The sequence below is a fragment of the Megalops cyprinoides genome, chromosome 3 (assembly GCF_013368585.1).
Source record: "Megalops cyprinoides isolate fMegCyp1 chromosome 3, fMegCyp1.pri, whole genome shotgun sequence".
Classification (NCBI taxonomy): domain Eukaryota; kingdom Metazoa; phylum Chordata; class Actinopteri; order Elopiformes; family Megalopidae; genus Megalops; species Megalops cyprinoides.
Window position 1 is genome coordinate 20,641,127 of NC_050585.1, and position 21,357 is coordinate 20,662,483.

The 21,357-nt window shown below is 38.6% G+C and overlaps 1 protein-coding gene across 1 annotated transcript; it reads left to right on the top strand.

The window, feature by feature from the left end:
• The first annotated feature begins 5,592 nt into the window (after positions 1 to 5,592).
• On the top strand, positions 5,593 to 10,140 carry LOC118774402. Its single transcript, XM_036523749.1, has 6 exons — positions 5,593 to 5,599; positions 7,574 to 7,668; positions 8,657 to 8,705; positions 9,393 to 9,616; positions 9,860 to 9,982; positions 10,030 to 10,140. The coding sequence occupies exons 1-6, from the start codon at positions 5,593 to 5,595 to the stop codon at positions 10,138 to 10,140; spliced, it is 609 nt and encodes a 202-aa protein (XP_036379642.1).
• Positions 10,141 to 21,357: the final 11,217 nt, after the last annotated feature.

Consider the following 21,357-nt stretch of genomic DNA (forward strand, 5'->3'; position numbering starts at 1 on the left):
ACGCTGTGCATTTAAGTGAAGGAATCATGCTCTGTGTGTATATGTGCATATGTGTATTTCCATGGGTGTATGCACATGCGTGTGTGTGTGTGTGTGTTGACGTGTGATGTGTATTATCCATGGGTGTGTGTATGTGTGTGTGTGAGAGAGAGTAACTGAGCATTTGTGAGTGTGACTGAGTGTGTGAATAAGCAAATGAGTGAGTGAGTGTGAGAAAAATGAGGCTTGCTAATGAGATCAGTTAAGGGGCCTGACAAATGAACAAGAATTGAATAGTTGCTCTCGGTCTTCAAATGACTTTGGAAACATTTTAGATTCCAATAAAGTCTTGAAGATACGTCTGAAGGCAAAATAAGAGTCTTCATCTTCTGTGTACTCACTGCACTACCTTTTGTTGCAGTAGGAGCTTCAAAAAATATCCATCTGTATAACTGGATAACATGTAAAAATGAACATTCCTCTGGATAACGCTGTCTGCTGAGAAAACTGTAACTGTCTTAGAGTTTTGTATGTCACAGTGTGTTACTTATCACCACAATGAAAAAAAAAACACTTTGAAAATGGCCTTGTACAACTTTTTTTTGTTTTCCTTGCTGTTTTAGGGTCAGGTTCTGCTGGTACAGATAAGACATTCACATTTAGGGAAATAAAATCACACATCAGTAGTAGATTTGCTGTATGTTCATTCATACCTTGCACACCACACTCCTCCAAAAGTTAAGATTTTTCAAAAGTAATCTATGTGTACAAATGCTGTCACAGATTCCCATTTTGTACCTTACATAATAATAATAATAATAATAATAATAAAGAAAAACAGTACTGTACAGAGTGTGCCATGTTATTCTCAACCTTTATCGAAATTCTTAACCTTTATCAAAATTTTGTATGACTGATATATATACTGATATATATACTCCTTAATTTGTATTTAGTGTTTGTGAGTTTGTGAGTGAGTTTTGAACAGTGACCACAGACTTTAATCAACATATCTAACAGGCCTTGTTCACATAAAGGAAGCCACCTTAAATGCAGCTCAAAAGAAATGGATTTGCCCCTCAGATCACTATTTACAGTTTGTTTGACCAATAAGCCTTTTAATAAGCAAACAGCACTTTGCTGATGCTGTGCCTTTTGCACTGCCTTTAACTGGGTATTGAACAGGATGTGACATAGCCTTATAGGTATATTAAGTACTTTTTTGCACTTCCTGATGTAATTATATATCATCAAATATCATTAATATTTATTATTGCAATAATTCTCCCCAAATGATGCCCTCACCATTCAGGAGAGGAAGTGACACACCACTATAAAATGACTCAAATTTAAGATATATATATGAGGATAGCCACAGATGAAACACACCTATGACTTCAAAGTGTGAAGCCTCATTCACTGCTTGCGATTTCAAGACGAAAAATATTGTTACGTTCAAAATGCTTGATGTTTTTTTTTTTTTCACCAAAATTTGGGAGGTATCGTGATCAAACACTAGATGGCGATATTAATTCAGGATGGATGTTTCATGGCGCATGTCTTCGCTAGTCTTTGTGGGTTTTCCCTGCTCTGACTTTTAATGCAGTTGACACAAGATGGTGCTGCAATGAGTATGTTTATGTAGACGTTAGTAAAAAGCCAGAAAGCTCAGAGGCAACTGGGACAATACTGGAACATCACTCCCAGACAGCCAGAAAGGTGGTTTACATTCATTATTGGAAAACCATGAAACAGAAACAAATGAAATACTGGTTTCATTTTAGTAAAGGAAAAGCTTAACACACAAGCCCAGTATAATGGGTCCTAAATATACACTATTCATTTCAAAACTTGAAATATGCCCAGGTTCACAAGAAAATTAAAGCTTTTATCTATTTCCAGTATTGATTCATTTTTAAAGACATTTTTAAAGCTAACAATGCACACAAAACAGGGTTCCTCAACATTTAAAGTTCATCAGCTTGAGGTACAGAGAAAACGTCACATGGGAATTCCTTTGACAGTTGTTAAGACAGTAATATTATCCACACTCTCCAGCTGTCAGATCACATAAATTCATCAAAAGCATGGAGATTAGTCTCTCTATGTCAAGGAAAGAGACCAAAACAGAGGGAGAGTAGGTGGGGGAGAGAGAGACAAGCACAGAGGGAAAAGACATGGGGGAAAGACAGAAAATCAGGGAAGGTGTAATCACTAAACAATTGTAATCATCCAGCTGTGTAAATGGATAAAACTGTAATTTATGTAGGTAGCTCTGGATAAGAGTGTCTGCTAAATGTTGTTACGAAAGGGGTATGCTGGAGATTGCATCATCACAGCTCTGTTCACCACAATTCCCACTCTCTCTCTCTTTTACTTTACGAGACAGGCTTACTTGTGACTATTATATTGTTTTTATTCCTACATAACATCTGCTGTTAATCTGAGTAACTGCCGAATTCAACACGGTGTGTTATATAAGGATATAAAAAGGGGCTTTTTCCTTGAAACTGTTGCACAAGCTGGAAGCTGGGCACCGCAGCAAACTACACTGTTTAAATCACAAACCTTGGTCACACAGAGTCACACTTCCCTCCCAAAGGATCAAACACTGGAAAACCCTGTCTTCTCCAACAGAAATGCTTAAAAAATACAAATTTCCTCATTCTGTGGGAATGTATCTTTTCACATACTGTATGAGGTCTGATTAATTCCTTGGCAATGTAGCAAATTGCTATTGTCACATGTCGAGTGAAAATGAATGTAGCTAGCGTTGGTTGCACTAGTGGAAAATGCTGGTTGAAACCAAAGTGTCCAGGACGCAGACTTGTGTTCAGTATTTTGTGTGTGTTCGGTACTGTAGCGGTAGTTTCCTTCCTAAGACAATTTAAAGAAAAAAAATTTGATGAAACAGTTCTTCTCTGTAAAATGACTCATTTCTAGTTATCCAAGTACCCCCTAGTGGTAGTTATTGATCATTAAATCTTGAGATGACTCATTTGTGATGACTCAGTTTCAGCTGAAATGAAAAAATATATATATATATATATATATATATATATATATATATATATTGCTTTGCAATCAAAAACATAACACCTCTTAAAAATTGAGCCCTAAGCACATTGCACTGTCCCAGAGCCAGCTCTAGTATATTAGCAGGGACCTGCTAATTAATAGATATAATCTATAGCCAAGATTTTGGAACTAGATCCTTCCAGATTATGTGCTTATTTCCGTATGAACTACTACAAAAGTTTTTTTGCGGTTTCACCTGAATGAATAAAAGTGCTTGCAGGACTGGAGTAGGTCAGTTCACATTGCAGTCCACCAACCCCCACACCCCAGCTCAGTCTCTACACCAGTGGTCCTCAACATAATAAGTCATGAATTTGACCTCATTAGTGTGCTGCTGGGCAGTAAGATATCAATAACTGAATAATCTAGCTCGCTTTAGCAAACACACATTTTTACAATGCACTGACGATTTGTTAGATATCATGATGTCGATGTACAAGTCACAATGATTCATTAGGCTAATTGTCAATACCAAAATGGATTTAATTCATTAAATGTTACAGATTAACGTACCAAAGTAGGTCAAAAGATATGTTTGCCGGCAGTTATGTCAATGGGCAATTTTACACTAGTAGCCTATTTTGGAACATGCATGGTGTGCTGGACAGACAACTCAGGCAGACACAAAATGCTCATGAGCACATCTCTGAGGATCACCGCTCTGCACAGTATGGAGAACCTTCGGCACCTCAAGGCCTTATGGTCTGTTTTTTTATTGCTCAAAGAGCTGAGCCTGAAGTGGCTCCAATAGATTTAAATCCAGTTGTTCCCCGAGGCCAACTCCACAGCAGAGCCCACACCCACCACCTCCAGGGCCAGAGTCTGTCTCCTCCCCTGACTATTATTGATACATGCAAATATAAAGCCTAAAAGTATGCGGAATATATGTAATGTGAATTTCTGGTATTGTAAGCAAACAGCATTTTCAAATTAATTAATAATAATAAATATATATTTTTTAAATCTCTCTCTCTCATATATATATATATATATATATATATATATATATATATATATGTGTGTGTGTGTGTGTGTGTGTGTGTGTGTGTGTGTGGAGAGAGAGAGAGAGAGAGAGAGAGGGAGAGAATATGTAATATTTATAAGTGCATATATCTGAAGATATATGGTTCCAGATAAATATAAAGAAAAACAAATAGCTACGCTTTTAATAAATAGGTTTTGTTTCAACTTTCAACAGGTCAGGTTTAATCTAAAGAGACCACTTCGTTCGGTAATCGTGGGTCAAGAGTCCAAAGAACCTTAATACAAACGTATTGAAAAAACAGGCTTCGTGTTTTGCAGAATGCGCCAACAGCATAAACATACATACTTTTACAAGGTATCTAGGGAACGGTTGTGGGAAAACTGTTCTGCCGTTTTGTGTTACCGCAAGAATAATCACACAGTGAAATGGATTGCTTGTCATGTGTGTGTGCACGCGCGTGTTTTTTACATAAAAGGGAATGAAGATAATCCCAAATTCTTCCGTTAAATATCTCACCCTATGAGGGGTCCCCTACCCCACGCAGGTCGAAGGCGTGTAATAATGATATGTATACTCTGACTGAATCTGTTCCTTTTTAGTGCTTCCTGTTTAGCGTTGCTATTTTCTACATAAATAAATTAACAAATAAAAGACTACAAAATGTATCGCCTAAACATTTTGTTCGGATCTCATACTGTGCGATCTAAATGTGTTGTCTCACATAGAATCATATTGATAATACAGGGGTGTTCCCTAAATCAATGCACTTTCATTTGTTCAAATTTATGTTTGGATCTCTTGATAATTAGCAGTGAATAAACAATATTCATGTACCAAACGTATTATCTTTCCTGATATGTAGAGTTCAGTGGAGGTGTGGATAACTTGGTCAAAGTGATGAGAGGAGAGGATTGTCTCAGCAGAATGCTTTTCTGGCCTACGCCCACTGCTTCACTCTGTTGAATATTACTTGAAATTCTGCCGACTGTAGGTGGCACGAATCCGCTGGTCTAATTTTCTGCCATGTAAAAAGCTGGTGTCTTGCGTAAAGTTTTGGGCTACGTAGATTTTAATAGTAAAATAGTATCATCTACGTTCTGTTGGCGGTTAAATGAGAGACACCAAAAAGTGGACAAAACGTTAAAAATGTCACCTTGTTTTGGGTCTGGGCTGAAAATCCCTTTGAGTGCTTTTAAGAGAGTCCTTATCTTAGATACTAACATAGTTTGTGTCTCTCGGACCCCTCTTTTTGTGGGAAAAAATTTGAATATTCAAATAGAAAATAACGCGCAATCATTGATTGTCAAATCATTGTGTACTGGAGGTTTTAAATAGTGAGCATGCAAGGCGAAAGGGCAAACTAATACATGCTAGCTTATATCACAATATTATTGTAGGTCCTCTTCCTAGTTTTGGACGTTTACGTGGAGACTTTGCTAAGATTTTGCACATTTTTCTTCCTTGACAGTATAACTAAGCCAAGGCAAACACTGAATCTTCATATATCACAGTTTTTCTTCGACGTTTTGTGACTCTTCTCTTCAATCGACATGTCTGGTGAGTTTTTATCCATTTTGGCAATGATCGTTTTCGTTTCTGCGGCGTTCTTTACCTGAAAAATATGTAAAGTAGAACGACGACCATGTTATCACAATTATAACGACAAGACTATACTGTATTAAACTGTGAAAAACATACGAGAATAGTCTAGGTATTCAAATTTCCGCTGATAAATTGATTTGTTTTTCAAAATGCGATATATGCCTGTTATATTGTATACATACTTACGTCTTGGACTGCTTAGAACAACCTCTAAACGAGCGATTCACTTCAGTCACAACGGAAACTTGATTCAAACCCGCTCTTCATATTCACAAATGGAGTGACAGTATAACTAATGTGTAGGCAACGCGTTAGCCTATGAAAACACCATTAAAGTTAATTGTCATTGCAAGGGAGCGGGTCTCCATCGCTCTGACAGAATCCCTTTGACACATTTACAGGTCACTAAACAAGCTGGGATTTAAATATATGAATATTTATCAGGATGTGACTGTCAGCATTATAGGATAGGATATCAATACATCCGAGAGATCTGCAGCTCCCTGACACTTCAGTGTAAATATTGGGCTAATGCGTTTCTTTATCAGATAAACCTAAATAGACAATTCGGGTGATGTGATTATTTGTGAATACGCACAAATACTTTGACGTGCGAGCTGATTCCCCCCACCCACCACTTTCCTTTGCAACTCGCGCTCCACCTTTTCTCCCTTTTGACCTGGCACATGGCAACAGCACCCAAATATCACAATAAAGTGCCCGCCGTTAACATTTCAGTGTACACCAGAATGTGCATAGGCTTGCGAGATCATTTAATTTTAGCGCGCTACTACAACTGGGAAAGTGATTGTTAGGGGGAGGGGCGCCACCATGTTGCAACACATATCGATTCAAACAATCCTGGGACACTGTCGCGAGATTCAAATTAAGTTTGTCTGACAAAACAGACACATACTCGCAAATCGTTTTAAGAAATGAAGAAAGCACACAGTTATGAACCCATAACTGTGTCGACGAATATAGAAAAATTACTTACTTGATGCTGACAGAGAAATTTTCCAGAGATGTTTCGTGGCATCGTACCGGGCTGGCTTTTGTTCTTCAGTGGCGTATTCCTTTTCTTTAACATGGTAAAAGGCAGTTTACTTCTTATCCTGTCGATTCCGATTTTGACCTGTCAGGTATATGTGCTCTAATTTAGGCAATACACCTACCTTAAACTTGAACGTGCTATTTTTTCCGACATCCCCCTAGCTGGTAATGACAGAGTGGTTTCTTCGTATTTTAGCTATCGTAATTCGAGACGGTAACCCATTTGTTGATACTTGCTGCAAAGACAATGCAATGATCTTGTACCAGCAAAGGTATCCACACGAGATTACACGAGCTGTAACCTTGTGTTTTGCTTCCTATTTCTTCCATCCAGCTGTGGTATTGACTCGTTGATGACATTATATCCAAAACTTCACGCGAAACTTTAATATTCTGTTCATCGATACAACCTGTACCAGTGGGAGTGACAAGATCCCATAAGAGCTTAAATTTAGATAAGATAAAGTATTTTAAACAGCAATAGTGTGTCGTCAAGGCTGAATGTCGTGAAAGAATTTACCTCTGTCCGGTCGAAATTGCCAATAATCTCTGGATAAAGGCGGAACAATTACGAAGGGACTTTTTTATCTGTCTTGTAACGTTGAGGAAAAACTAAACTTGGGACATTCAATGTAACCAGTATGCCACATTGTCCTTAACTTAGAGAGAAAACGAATTTATTATTATTATTTTATATATACAAAAATGTGTTCAAATGTAGAAAGGATACTTTTAATTATTTATATTTGTTGTTCAATGATAAGGACAAGCACCACAGCGGTTTTATTGAACGACTCACTCTGTTGTAGAGAGAGGGAGCCAAGCCCGGGCTCTTTGGCAGAAAGTAATATTTACATGTGTTTGTTCATGAAACAGATAAACCAAAGGTATACCAAGGTGTCCGCGTGAAGGCCACAGTCAGGGAGCTGCTGCAAAAGAGAAGGGCACTTCAGGCAATGAAAACTGCAACGGTAAGAAAAGAATTTTTATTTTTTAAAATTCCCCTGCCCGCCTCTCTTATGACTCTGGAGCTTATTAGACACAGCTTGCTTCCACTGAACACGCAAGCATGCAACTGCCAGCAGGCTACCTCACATATAAAAATCATTCTGATTCTTAACCATAGTACTTGTTCTCATAACGATCTAGAGTCTGCTAAAATTCTTTCTGAAAATTACACGTTACACTGTCTTGTACATTATCTACATCTTGAAGTGTGTCAGGTGCTCTCAGCAGGTTACCAGACACGTCAGGAACTACAGAGTCAACAGACAAAAATTGGCAGAAACAGACAGAAATTTGACCTGGTAGCACCAGCCTGTTCATTCTGGGTTGCGTTGTTGCTTTCAATACTTTAAAATCTTTGAGCGCAACGGCAGGAAAATAGTAAATTATGCGTAATCGCAGCTGCGTTCTGAAGTAGAAAACAGGTCCCAGTATTCTAAACGATACCCACGCTATCCCACTTACAGTTCATCTTTGCTGAAAATCTGACAGACTGTTTCCAATAATTCATCTCTCGTTGTAATTGAGTAACGAATTTAAATTTAAAGTATTATTATTTGTTGCACAATATTTGAGTTCCGTTATCACTAACATGAAAATGCTGTGTAAACACAACCAGGAGAAGGTAACGTCTTTATATGTGTTGCTCAAAGTTAATGTAATGCCAGAAGCATTACAACATGGTGTACAGACAGACATGAATTAATCTCTCATGGATAGCTCTTAAAAATTAAAGCAAGAGTGGAAAGCACTTCTCTGCTATTTTTAAGATTCATAAGGAGTGTTAAAACAAGCTGTGAGATGAAATTCGCTTCTCTAAAAAAATATATATTACAATGTTGAAATGAGTGTAAAGTACCATTTTGACATGTACCAATGTTAGAATATGTTATGCTGGACGAATCATTCTTGGATGGTGTTTTAAGCATGTTTTCTCTCCTTCCTCTTACACAGACAAACCAATGCTTGTCTAGCCAGGAACCGTGTTATGCTCCCCTTCCAGGTAAGTTAGATACATTATTTCCTTGTTACTGGTGAAGGTCTCTATGCTCACGCTAACGAGATTGCAACGTGATGCAGGCAACAACCAATAAAACAATCAAGTAAAAACATGGACAGAGCTGACAGCTGAGATCTATTGCCGTGCAAATTATGTCTCTGTAACAGAATGGGTGTCTTAAAATTAGAAAAATCTGACCCCCGCGTTATTCAAACTGAACAGATGAATCTAAAGCAATTAACTGAAATATAATATTACGTCGAATCGACATTTAAAGAAACAGTTTGATTAACTTCATAATAAATTAGCTATATAGCCTACACATATACGATATTATAACATTTTATATATGAGACCAATGAAACACCGAATAACAGTTATACATTATAATATTTAAAAAATTCATAAATCAGGTTGAAAGTTCGATTTCGTTTCCAATGTTATATAAAAAAAAACTTACATTTGTTGATTGTTCCCTCAGAGAAAATTCTTGACTGCGTTGTAAGCGACGCTGTTGATGACATTCTTGAGTTTCCTAGCTATACCTTCACTGTATTCGGACCCTTTTATAAACGTGCATTTAAATGTGATTTAACTGGCTGTTGCTCCAGTGACATCACATCTGATGTGATTTAAATACGATGAATGACCATGTTCTGCTCCCATTTTTTCTGCTTCCTAATTATGCAGATGTGTGGTCAGGAAACTCGATCACAGTGAACAGCGTCCAGCCGCAGTACTTCAACGTCTGTAATGACCAGATGCAGACCTGCGAGTTTAATGATCAAGCATTAATTGACATGATACTCCAGGCAGAAGATTTCACCAATAGCAACTTTCCCCCTGCTTCCCAATCGCTGCCGTGGTCACATGAACAGTTCCCATCATACACCGAAAACAACTGCCAAAACTGGGTAAGAATTCGCTACAGAAACTATTATTATTGTGGCAAACAAAAATTATGATTGCAGTGATTAAGATGATTCTGGGTATTATTATATTTCTTCATGTTATCTGAAGCAATGCAACTATTTTTATTGGCTACACACATAGACAAAAACATCAAAGTCAGTGTAAGTGCCAGAAAGTTATTAGTGTTTTCGTTTTTTTTTAATTGATTGTTGTTTTTAATCTGCTTTTGTATTGTTGTTTTTCAGGCTCCCTCCTCTGGTTCAGAATCACTGAATCTGCCCAGTCCGGATGAGAACACTTACTCGCCACCTCAGTGTTACGCCTCCTTTCCCTCGTCATTGTGCTACAGCGACCCCACGCAGATGGACGCGAGTCATGACTTACCTCCCGGGAGTTTTGATTATTCACCCTGCAGTCTCCAGCAGTGCTACAGTTCGAACCATTGGGCGAGTTCTCTGGAGAGCGAAAAGAGTCTCGACTACACAACGTGCAGCACGTCAGACTGGTGGCACAACTCAACCGTTGACGAGAGTTATTTCAGAGCGAACGTGACCAGTCCTGAAATGTATTATCTAGGCCTACCTGTTTCTACACAAACTGGTGTTTAATAAAGCGAATATTTATAATCTGTACTATATTCCATTTTGTCAAAAGAGATTTATACCACGTAGGTTCTGCTATTAATTTTGTATTTTACGTCAAGGAGGGTAATACATTCTAGGTATGAAATCTTCCATTTATAGAAACGGAACGCCTGAAAGGTCAGTAAAAGGGGAAAAACGTAGCTTATTTTTCAAAAAGTTTATTTTTATACACTGTTATTTCAAATGAACTGTGGTCTGGTATTGTGTTAATAGGTGTTGTTTCGTATTAATCACTTTATACTTTTTGGTAACATGAAAAAATGAAATGTGTCATTATTATATTTGTATTTGAAAGTAAAAGTGTAAAATCCTTATTTTTATATTATTTTCAGCAGATCGGAGATGTTTTGTGATACACATGAAGGAGTCATATAGAGCGTGCTGCTAAATATTGTTTGCTGAATTTATTTTTCAATGTTTAGAAAATATGCCTGTAAAAATAGGTCAATTCGCTCTCATACTCTTCACAATAGATGCAAGAAATGCGTGCGAAAATGGACAACCCAGTAACAGTATTCATTTGAAATGTCTGTCCCTCAATGTGATGTATAGGACTGCATACGTGGGATCTGCAGATTAAAATATGCTTACATGTGATCTGTGTCAACAAATGATTGAACTGTTGTAAGCATAATACATTTTAAGAAGAAACTCAACTGTCTACTGTCGATTCAACCGCCCTGGGGAGATTGGTTAAATAAATACACAAACGTCTGCTTTCTTTTCACGATACTTAACAACACTATTTTCATTTTTCATTTTAAGTCGGATAAAATAGACCGATTTTGCGAGTTATCACAGTAAGCAAACTTATACTATATACTATTATTTACTTAACTATAATTTATGATTTCAGATTTCTCTCTCGATCAAATTCGTATAAATAAACACGTTTAATACATATTAGTATGCACAAAAGTGGACAGAAGATAATACATTTGTACATGGTCAAACTACTAAAGATTCATAAATATTTAAATAAATCAAATAACTCAAATGAAAAGAATGCCACTAAGACAAATGTGTCTCCCACTTTACTAATGTGAACAAAATCTGTACAGTATGTCAATAAGACCCAAGATAAAACGTACAGCAACAGGCAAGACTGCTTCCTCAGGTTTTAACTAAATTTAATGTACCTATCATGTATCAACACGCATTTGACCCTCACTTGAAATATATTGAATTACATTGTACTGTGGATCTCAGTATCCCTCCGTATGTCATATCTCTTGCATATTGTCACCATGCAATTGGAGAGTTTTGATGATAAATAACTGGTTGCAATAATAGGTTGCAGTAACAGTACTGATTTGTCAGAGAATTAAAAGAATGTCAATGGTCAAACATTGGAAAAACAAGTGCATTCAGTAGAAAACTGTTAATGCTGTTGATTTGGACAATACAAACTAAAAACATCATGTTTTGTTTCCCCCTCTAAAATACCTCACACATGAACTTCACCCTGCTGCCTCGGTTACTGGGACTAGGCTGTAAGCAGTTATCAGTGTTAATTACAGTAAACAATGCGTCTTGCTGCACACCAGAATGGACGTGAACAACAGATGTCTGGTTGGAGCTCATTTCTAAAACCTAAAGCTACTAGCTGTTGGAGCACTGTGTGAACGAAGAAGCCCTGAAGCACAAGGCCATTGGTCTTATGTAACAATGTAGCAGAAACTGGAGTAGATGAAGATTCCTGACCCTAACTTTGACCCTTTAACCCAGGTTAGAGGGACAAGGTTAAAGACAGAGGATGACCATACCGGCAACTTTTGCATTCTGAATTGTCACGGTAGCTGCACATTGAACTTCAGCCATGGAGAAGCTGATTTTTTATGCCTGTGGATACACATGGGTAGATACACTGAACCACTTCAGCTCAAAAAAGAGAAGAAATCGGCAGCACCTGAAGCAAAAAAGTAACCGCGTATGTTACAAATTAATTACAATTTAGTGCCAATGTTTATACAAACATAGGGTTACCTTTAATTATTTATCTCACTTTCAACTGCCATTACTGGCTCCCCTTCAGAGTATGGCTCTGCCCTGATTAATGTGATGGGCAGTGGTGAAACTAAAGCACTACAGTTGCATTAGTAAGAAGTCATTGGGAAGACACTATTGGTCCCACAGCTGCTTAGTTACAGCTCCATAAAAGCACAAACAGTGTCAATTCTACAGACTTATTAAAGCGCTTACACTTGGAACTATTTTGAACCCCATACCCTGATATATATATATATATATATATATATATATATATATATAGACTGCCAGATGTATATATGTATGACTGTACCTCCTGAATTATACATAATTTATACATCTTACAAACCAGAAGATGAAACCTTCTAAAATTAAGTAAAGAATACAATAATAAATATGATAAACAAGACATGGAGACATGGTTGGATATTTCAAAAATATAATATACTGCAGTATAAAATGATACAATATTAATCATTAATTACAAAAAGGAGCCACAGAAACACATTAAAAAGTTTCCTTTCTGCTCGATCTGTACAATTCCTACATGCTCTGTTTATCCATCCCATTCTGCAGAGATGAGCTAGCAACCGTTTGACTGATCGTACATTCAGAAAATGGAAAATAAAAAAGATAAAGGAACCAAGAATAAGACTAAGTCCAGTTTATGACACAGATGACGCATACCAACACAAAGATAAACAACTGAGAGAGACAAGACACAATTATCAGGCGCTTGTGGGGAAAAAAAAACAATACAAATAATTACAGTATAGTACAGTGACTAAAAATAAAACTAAAATTCAGTTGAAAATGCAAAAAGCCAGACTTTTCCATCGGGCGTATGTATTTGAAGTCGGGGAGAAGAGTCGTGAGATTCGACAACAGATGATCCGTGTCAATGATTTATGTTAGCCTTTGTTTTTTAGCCGTCAGCCTAAGTTTCTCACACCCACACGGCGTCTAATCACAAGTGGTCCTAATGAAAGTAAACACAGTAAATGACACCGCCTATTTTCACTCCCTCTGTTGTGATCTGACCAGATTACATTGGATTCTGCACCGCCGCTGGGCCCGTAATTAATTTAGATAAGCATTTTACTGCTTTGCCCCCTCTGCTACGAGACACTGATGCGATCTCTTTCAGATGCATTCCCACGGCGACGACAAGTTCATTACTTGGTGACTTTCGCGTGCCAGACAACACCGTTTCAGGCGTAAAGGCTTGCAGACTTGTTGAATTCCAAACATTCCAATGCCGGGCGTGGCCCGCAGGTAACTAAGATGGAGGTCATGTTGCAAGGTTTGGATAGGGGAAGCTGTTACCCTGGAGGGAGCAATAGACCTATCAAGCCATTGTACAAAGTACTGCGTTTTTTATTTTTCTTACCTCAAATGGCTTAGAACGAGAGAAGTCCGTTTTCTATCGTACATTTTTGACTGGGTAGACTGAAATACTTACAAATAACCAGAAATAGATAAAACCCGTGGTAACCGTACTTTGTTATCTCTCGCGCACTGTCGTACGGCAAGCATTACTGACATTAACGCAGTTCACGGTTTATTAATTAAGGCATGAACACATTTTGCAAGAGAAAGTTGGCTGAATTATAGCCTTTAAATACTATAGTTTCCCTGCCAACAGGAGGGCATTTTCTTTCTTAATGACTAATTAATGACTCCTATAAATGTAACAAGTCTGTTCTCACATATTTCCAGGAGTTCTCAATTGCCTTTTGTTAGGAAGCAAGGAATCTCTTTTTTCTTTTTTTCCCTCATACATGGGTTTTCTACTGCACAATGGAGTGCTGCGTTCCATAAGAATCTGCATGTAAAGGGCTTTATACCAAATAAAAAGTTGAAATGTACTGTTATTGAAACCAATATTGTGGGCATTTAAAAATCCAATGTGACATAAAACATCAAGGCTTAAGAACATTCTTAATCCTTAGTTCTGTGGCATTCACAATTCTGCCACAGAACTAAGACAGTGATATGACTGGGTCAGAATTATTATCATTATGACAGAAATACAAAAAAGAAAAACAAAACAACAAAGCAATCATAACTAATAACAGTTAAAACATAAAAATTTTATTCCTGCAATGACTTAAAACCAGACATTGTCAAGTCCTTGTCCTTTAATCTTGGGCACCTCTGGCACCATTTCTGTTGTTTCTACCACCAAAAACCCCTCCCATTCAGACACACACAGATCTTATTGTGCAGAGAAATGTGATTTAAATGGCTTTTTCAGATTCTGTCTCCTTTAACCCTGTTAGCACGTGAAAGTAGTTGCCAGATTTTGATGCCCAGATGATGTACTTTTGGGTTGGCCCCACCCTCTCAGCTTCTGTGAACGTTTGTCCCTCCCTTTGTCTGGAGTGTTTTCACAGGGGAGGACTGGAGCCCTGCTGATAGTTTTAGCCAGAGGCAAGCGTACTTGAAGTCCCCCTCCAAAGAGGGCTGGTCCCATGAACCCCCCTCCTCTATCCTAAATTTCACACTACTTGGCACATATCTTCCAGATCGATCTACTCTGAGCAGAGAGATACCTTTCCAGTACATTCACGGAATTCCAAAACACAGGCAGTGCCGAGAACACCATCAGTTCAAGGTCTCGCCGAGACAACAGCTAGGCTTCAGACCACTCTGATACTGATCAAGTAGTCCTTCAGCTCAGTGTGTGAGGTCTGAAAGACTTTCCCATGATGAGATCAAATCACGGCCTCAAGTAATGCATTAATGTACTGAGCATACAAGGTAGACACCCTCCAGGGTTTTCCACACTGGGAGCATTTCAAAATGGGCTTGGGTCGATTCATTCAAAAAAAAAAAAAGGTATGAATTTGTTAGTTTATAATTAGCAAGTGCATAGATCAAGTAAAAGGGCCAAGTACAAAATCTCTTTGGCTCCTTTTCAAGGTTTATCTCCCTGTTATTGAGTCTATGTTATTTTGTGTTCATAATGCAATGAGGGCTGGTTTCTTCTGCAATCACTTGGCTTTGAGGAAACACTACAGGTGAGCAGCTTTTAGCGGGCTGTGAGAGATGTGAGAGTAGGCTACTGAGAAAGTTCACCTATTTATCCTATCCTCTATGTATATATAGTATATATAATAATGACTATATTTACTGTATATATCACTATCAAGACGGCCATGCACAGACTGTCTGGAGGACATGGTGTAGCATGCCCCCCCCCCCCCTCCCCAAGTGCACCTGTCTGATGGTGACGTGTCACTGTTACCGCACTCCTGTTACCCCAAAAAACACATGGCCATTCATGGAATATAGCATGCTATAGCCCAACTTATTTACAGTCCAACTAAAAAAACTCTCATCTGGGGAAATTGTTTAGTTTGTTTTCTGCATAAAAAAAGCTAAGTGCTCTTCATGTTTACAGAGACATCTTTTTCCAAGTGAAACATACCAAGCTCTTTGGCCAGCCAAGCCGAGAGGACATCATCAGGAGGTTTCGCTCTGTACTAACCTTCCTAAGAAAACTCAAATGACAGACAAAACAAACAGTACAGCTCTCATTAAACAGTTCTCAAACAAACCCGCAGTGGGAACATGGATGAAAGCAGTGAGTCATTGATAACACGTATCTCCTGTGATTTAGGGATCATCAAGGTCTCACTTTCCTATCAAGAATTCATGTACATTTTGGTGAAGGCTTCTCACACAGCAACACTATGACCAGTAGCACAATGTACCTTTTACAATATTACAGCATCTTTAATTCATGATCATTACAAGTGTGTTTCCTTATTTATCGGGCACTCTTATCCAGAGTGAATGACAGAGGCAGACAACAAAGTGCATTGAGTAAATTTGCATATAAGACAGTACACACACACAGGACACAGCTGACTGTTTTTGACTTGAGTCTGCCTGTACACACTACTGCAATAACTACCACGTTCATGCTTCAATATTTAAAAGAAGGGGAGTTATGCATGGGTAGTGGACCCAAGATGCAGACTCAACAGTCTTTAGCTTATGATGGAAGATGGCCAACAACTCCACCATCCTGACCACTGTGGGAAGCTTGTTCCACCACACTGGGGTCAGAAAAGACAAAGAACAGGACCGGGACGTGTGACCAGTGACTACGAAGCATTTGAGGAGTTTGCAGTGCAAAAAAGAAATAATCTCCATTTTGCTTTCAATGAGATTAAAATCTACTGCACTCAGCCACTAGGGGGCTCATTACCTCTGGGTGTGTGCACTCAGTGTTCCTCCTAGTTCTTTAAGATCAGTGGGCCAAATTAACTACTGCTGTGAATCTTCCAATATGACAGCTGCATGTTTGTATGTCTCCAATCAAATAAGGCCAAAATAAGGAATGGTACATCAGTGCTCCAGGGAAGTATGCACACTTCAAAAAAGCCCCTCAGAATTAATACACTAAGGGGCCCCAAGCATGCCGTTATCCCCACATTTTAAAACTAATTTACATATAGTCAACATGAACTGCCAATGCCTGTTGGGTTTCTCGCAGCACAGGCCTGGACAGGTGCTGATCATCTCACCTGTGTGTATATTGGCTTTGCCTGAGGAATGGTGTTCTCGAGGAAATATTGGAATGAGCTGTTGAACTTGGAAAGAGAGAGTGGAGACTTGCAGTGACTAATGTGCTAGATTCATACCGTGAAATCAGGGTGCTGTGCATGCTTGCCAAACTTCATTTAGCATATACATTTCAGGGGGGTGAAAATCAATGAATCAAAAAGTATTTGTATGCATTTGACAGTCGGGAAAGTTAGCACACCTTCACAGCAAATATGCACAGCCCTTCCCCCTGCTTCCAATAACACCTGGCTACACGGTGCTGACTGACTAAAAGCTGCAGAAAGCCGTGGCATGCACAAACATTAGCACGCTACACAATTCACTTAGCGGATACCCTGGAAGGTGACTCCCATAGCCTATACAGTATTTATACAGCTGGATGCTAGATGGGGCAATTTGGCTTTCATGTCCCTGCTCAACAGCACAACAACAGTGCCTCAATTAGGAATCAAACTGACAACCTTAGGGTTACAAGCCCTGGATTCTTCCCAATTCTGTACATTGCTGACACCCTATGTCACATCTTTCCAGCTAAGATGGTCAGAACTCTGCCTCTGTAAATCTGTTTATTTTGAGAAAAAGCCCAAATTTCTGAGATATCCATCACCTCTTCAGCTGAGTCAATGGGAACTTGGCACTGGAAATCACACAAAAATACAGCATGCACCAAACAGGAATCATGCATATAACTTGGTCCTTCGCTGGGATTTTGGGCCACTGCTGATAGTGGCACTTGAACCCAAGGACCACAAGAATTACATTACATTGCATTATATTCATTTAGCAAAAACTCTTATCCAGAGCAACTTCTAGGGAAAGAGAACAGAAGTGCATCCATCCAAGTTAAACAACAGTGTCAGACCAGGCTAACAGCACTCCCAGACCAGTGAGTATGAGCACAGCACCATATAAGCAGTACTACAAGTTAGTTTGTACTAATCTGAAAGTAGACAGCCTACAAAACTAAGGGAAGTTAAGTACATACACGACCATATATCACACAGTCACTATATCACAGTATCCATAACACATTGCGATAAGACAAGTAAAATAAGCAGCAAGTAATACAAGCAGCAGATGTTAGGAGGTGAGGACTGAGGTGGAACCGAGATGCAGTCTGAAGAGGTGGGTCAGTGATTCTGCTGTCCTGATCCCCATTGGAAGCTTATTCCACCACTGAGGGACCAGTAAAGACAGGAATTTTGGGTGAGAGGAGCGTCCCTTTTGGGAAAGGACAGTCAGTTGCCTCAAGGTTGCAGAGCGTAGTGATCTGTCCAGTATATATATGATTTGAAGACTGACTGGGGGTATGAGGGGGCTGTCCCATTCACTGTCCTACAGCTGTCCTAACATGAAAGGATAAATACCTCAGAATAAGACAAAAAGATGTCCAGATGCAAAATGTCCAGTTGCAAAAATAAAAGGCAATGTGTGTTAATGTATGGCGAAGTGTAACGTCCCAAGATAAGAGGGAAACATTTAGAGTCCACTGGAGGATTTCACAAACCTAGCAGATTAAATATTGATATAAACATTATTATTATTATTATTATTATTATTATTATTAGCTATACGTGCAATATAGAATTACTTGAAGGGGATCAAAACTACACAGTATTGACCACTAGAATGTAAATGTTTAAGGCTTAGCTCAAGGACCTCACCAAACACCGCACCAAGTTAACATGTTAGTGGCAAACTTTCTCCTACATGAATCCTTGGGACGGCGGATTCATGTGAGTGACTCCTCTGAGCTGCTCTTCCAATCACTTCATTACTGCATGACAAAGCACCTCTCACATGGCTCCACCTACTGTCCACATAGCACTATGACGAGTTCAGCACAGCCAGGAAAAATGCACGATAACATCACTCTTAGCTTAAATGGGCTGCTGTCATGTGTGTGTGCAGGTGTGTGTGCAGGTGTGAATATAATTTAGATATTTTGAGGTCTGTTCAACAGCTTGGTGTTCAGTTCATCTATTTATTTCCTTTTGTCCACTAAATGTGGTAACAACAACATTTTATCAATAAAATGCCTCCATTTTTCCTTAAACACCTGGAAGACCAGCAAAGTAATCACTATCTAGAATTTTAAATGGGTCTGCACTCCAGAACATTCTGTAACACCTTCTCCTCCTCTCTACCTGTTTGGTTTGACTTGCCAGTTTGTGTCATGTTTCTAACATGCTTGCAGTTTTCCAAATGCATGGTCTCTAGGTTGATTCAGTTTAAAGCCCAGAGTAATTGGATTACAACTGTTTATACAAATTTTCATTATCACCAAAAAATCACTAAACATGGATCCAATTTGCTTTTAAAACAAAGGCAGAATTGCTTAAAACTCAACATCCTGTTATATATTTGTATGCAAATATTGCTAGAATTAAATGAAAAACACTTGGCGATGTTGAGGCCTTATGTAACACTTGGCGATGTTGAGGCCTTATGTAACAAGGAGCATGACAGTACTTATGAAAATGAAGGTGAAACAGTGTTAATTCAAAACATGAGAAGATGTAAATGCCAAATATTTTTCCCATAGACTTATTCCAAATTTAACAACCCAGAATAAAGTGAGTATTTGATTTTTCCCCAAATATTCCCAGGAAGCTGAAACTTTGACAACTTAGTTCATTATCTGGTTCTGGACTTAATTGTTTTTTTTTGTTTTGTTTTGTTTTTTGCCTGTCTACAGCTGAATATACAGTTACATGTTTTTGTAAGTATGATGAGAAAGTACCAGTCTCCTGCTCATACACCATCCCATAAAGAATATTTTCCTATTAGTGGTAAAGACATGATTCTTGTCTTTGTCTGTGATTCAAAAACGAAATCAAGGAGCTAATAAAAAGCATAATGTCCAGCTCTACAGTTTCACTTAGTGAGAATGCCCATTTGCCCTACAACCAGTTCATGGGACTTTCTCGTTCCCATTGAACTCATTCTCTTTTCCATGGAAAACCATGAGGGAGACCAGGAGATAATACGAGTGTGTTCTAGTGGTTGTAATATGCTGTCTCAGCACCCCTTTCAACTGCTTGAAAAGCATATCAGACTCTGTGTTGCTCCTTATATGTTGTCCCTATAAAGTGGTATCAGCTAGCACCAGCCAGCCTGTGACATAAGTCCCAACAAGGAGGTATTCAAAATTTAAAACAGTGAACTGTGTACTGTGTTAGCTGAAACACACGTTTGAAATTTGTTTTGGGTGAATGATTATTTAAATACATGTTTACACAACCCTGAGTTTTAATTGCTTTTTAATTTATGTAACACTGCACAGCTTGTGTGTCTTATTCTACCAATGCACACTGAGTGTGTCTAGAATTTCAATTTCTGATTAGCAGTGTGCATGCAATTATTAAAATAACAGACTGCATTTAAACTTTTACATGCAAAACTCCCACCTCACAGTTCCACTTTTGTTCCTCTCAGGTGAAAAGCTTATCCACATCAGCTATTCCATGTCCAATTTGCAGCAACCATATCAAGAAGTTGAATGGAGAAGTTGCAAAATTAAGTGTGAGACCCACTGGCGGCATGCAATGAAATTTATTATTGATTTTTGTATTCTATCTCTTATTTGTACTTTCATATTCATGTTTTTAGAATTATGTTTAAGATATGTGCATTGCAAAGTCTACCAAAACATTTTCTGATGAAAAAAAGAGTAGAGCAGTTGATAACAATAGTCATGATTCAGTACGCTGAGGGATACAGAGGAGGGCCAGGGTCAGCACCATTGCACATCAGTGACCCCTGCTGGTTGAAATAGCACCTACAGTTCTCCCTGCATAAAACTGTACAACCTGCCCTCCTCTCACTGGAGTCTACACAGAGCCCTACACAGAGCCACACTCTGTGTGCTAATCTGTAAGTCTACACAGGCTTAGCATGGGAGTTTTACCCAGAGCCTTACTCTGTGTGCTAGCCTGTAAGTCTTCACAAGCTTAGCATGGGAGCTGCAGTGAGCGATGAGGCAGCAGCAACATCATGTGTTTCAGAGGAGAACACAGGGTCATCCATTCCCTCCCACGTTGACAGTAGGGGTGTAGAGGGATATAGTGGGCCATCAGTATTAGTCTACGTGACCTATCTACATATCCTATGTTATTATACCCTTATAGTCTGTTTGTTCCCAGTTTCTAAAGCTAAAGCAGAGCTTGGCATTTTGCTACATGACCTCAAAATCATGGAAAAGGTGGAAACCAAAATTATTCTATGAACTGAAAATTGAAATATAGTCCTTTGTACTGCTTTTGTTAACTGTTTTTAACCTCCAATATCAGCAGGGGAGGACAGGTTATGTGATTGGCTGTGTGCTGGACAACTGAAAAATTCATGGATGGATTGAAACAAAATGATTGGATTTTTGGTCGGTGACTCAGCTGTTGCATGTGGCAGAGTCTCATCAAAGGGCTGTGCTCATTTGGGGTTAATTGTTATTTGTGGTTCATGTAATAAGGGCATGACAGTGTGTGCTGTGTGGGTGGCTAGATATTGTGATTTCTTATGCTCCATCCTGACCC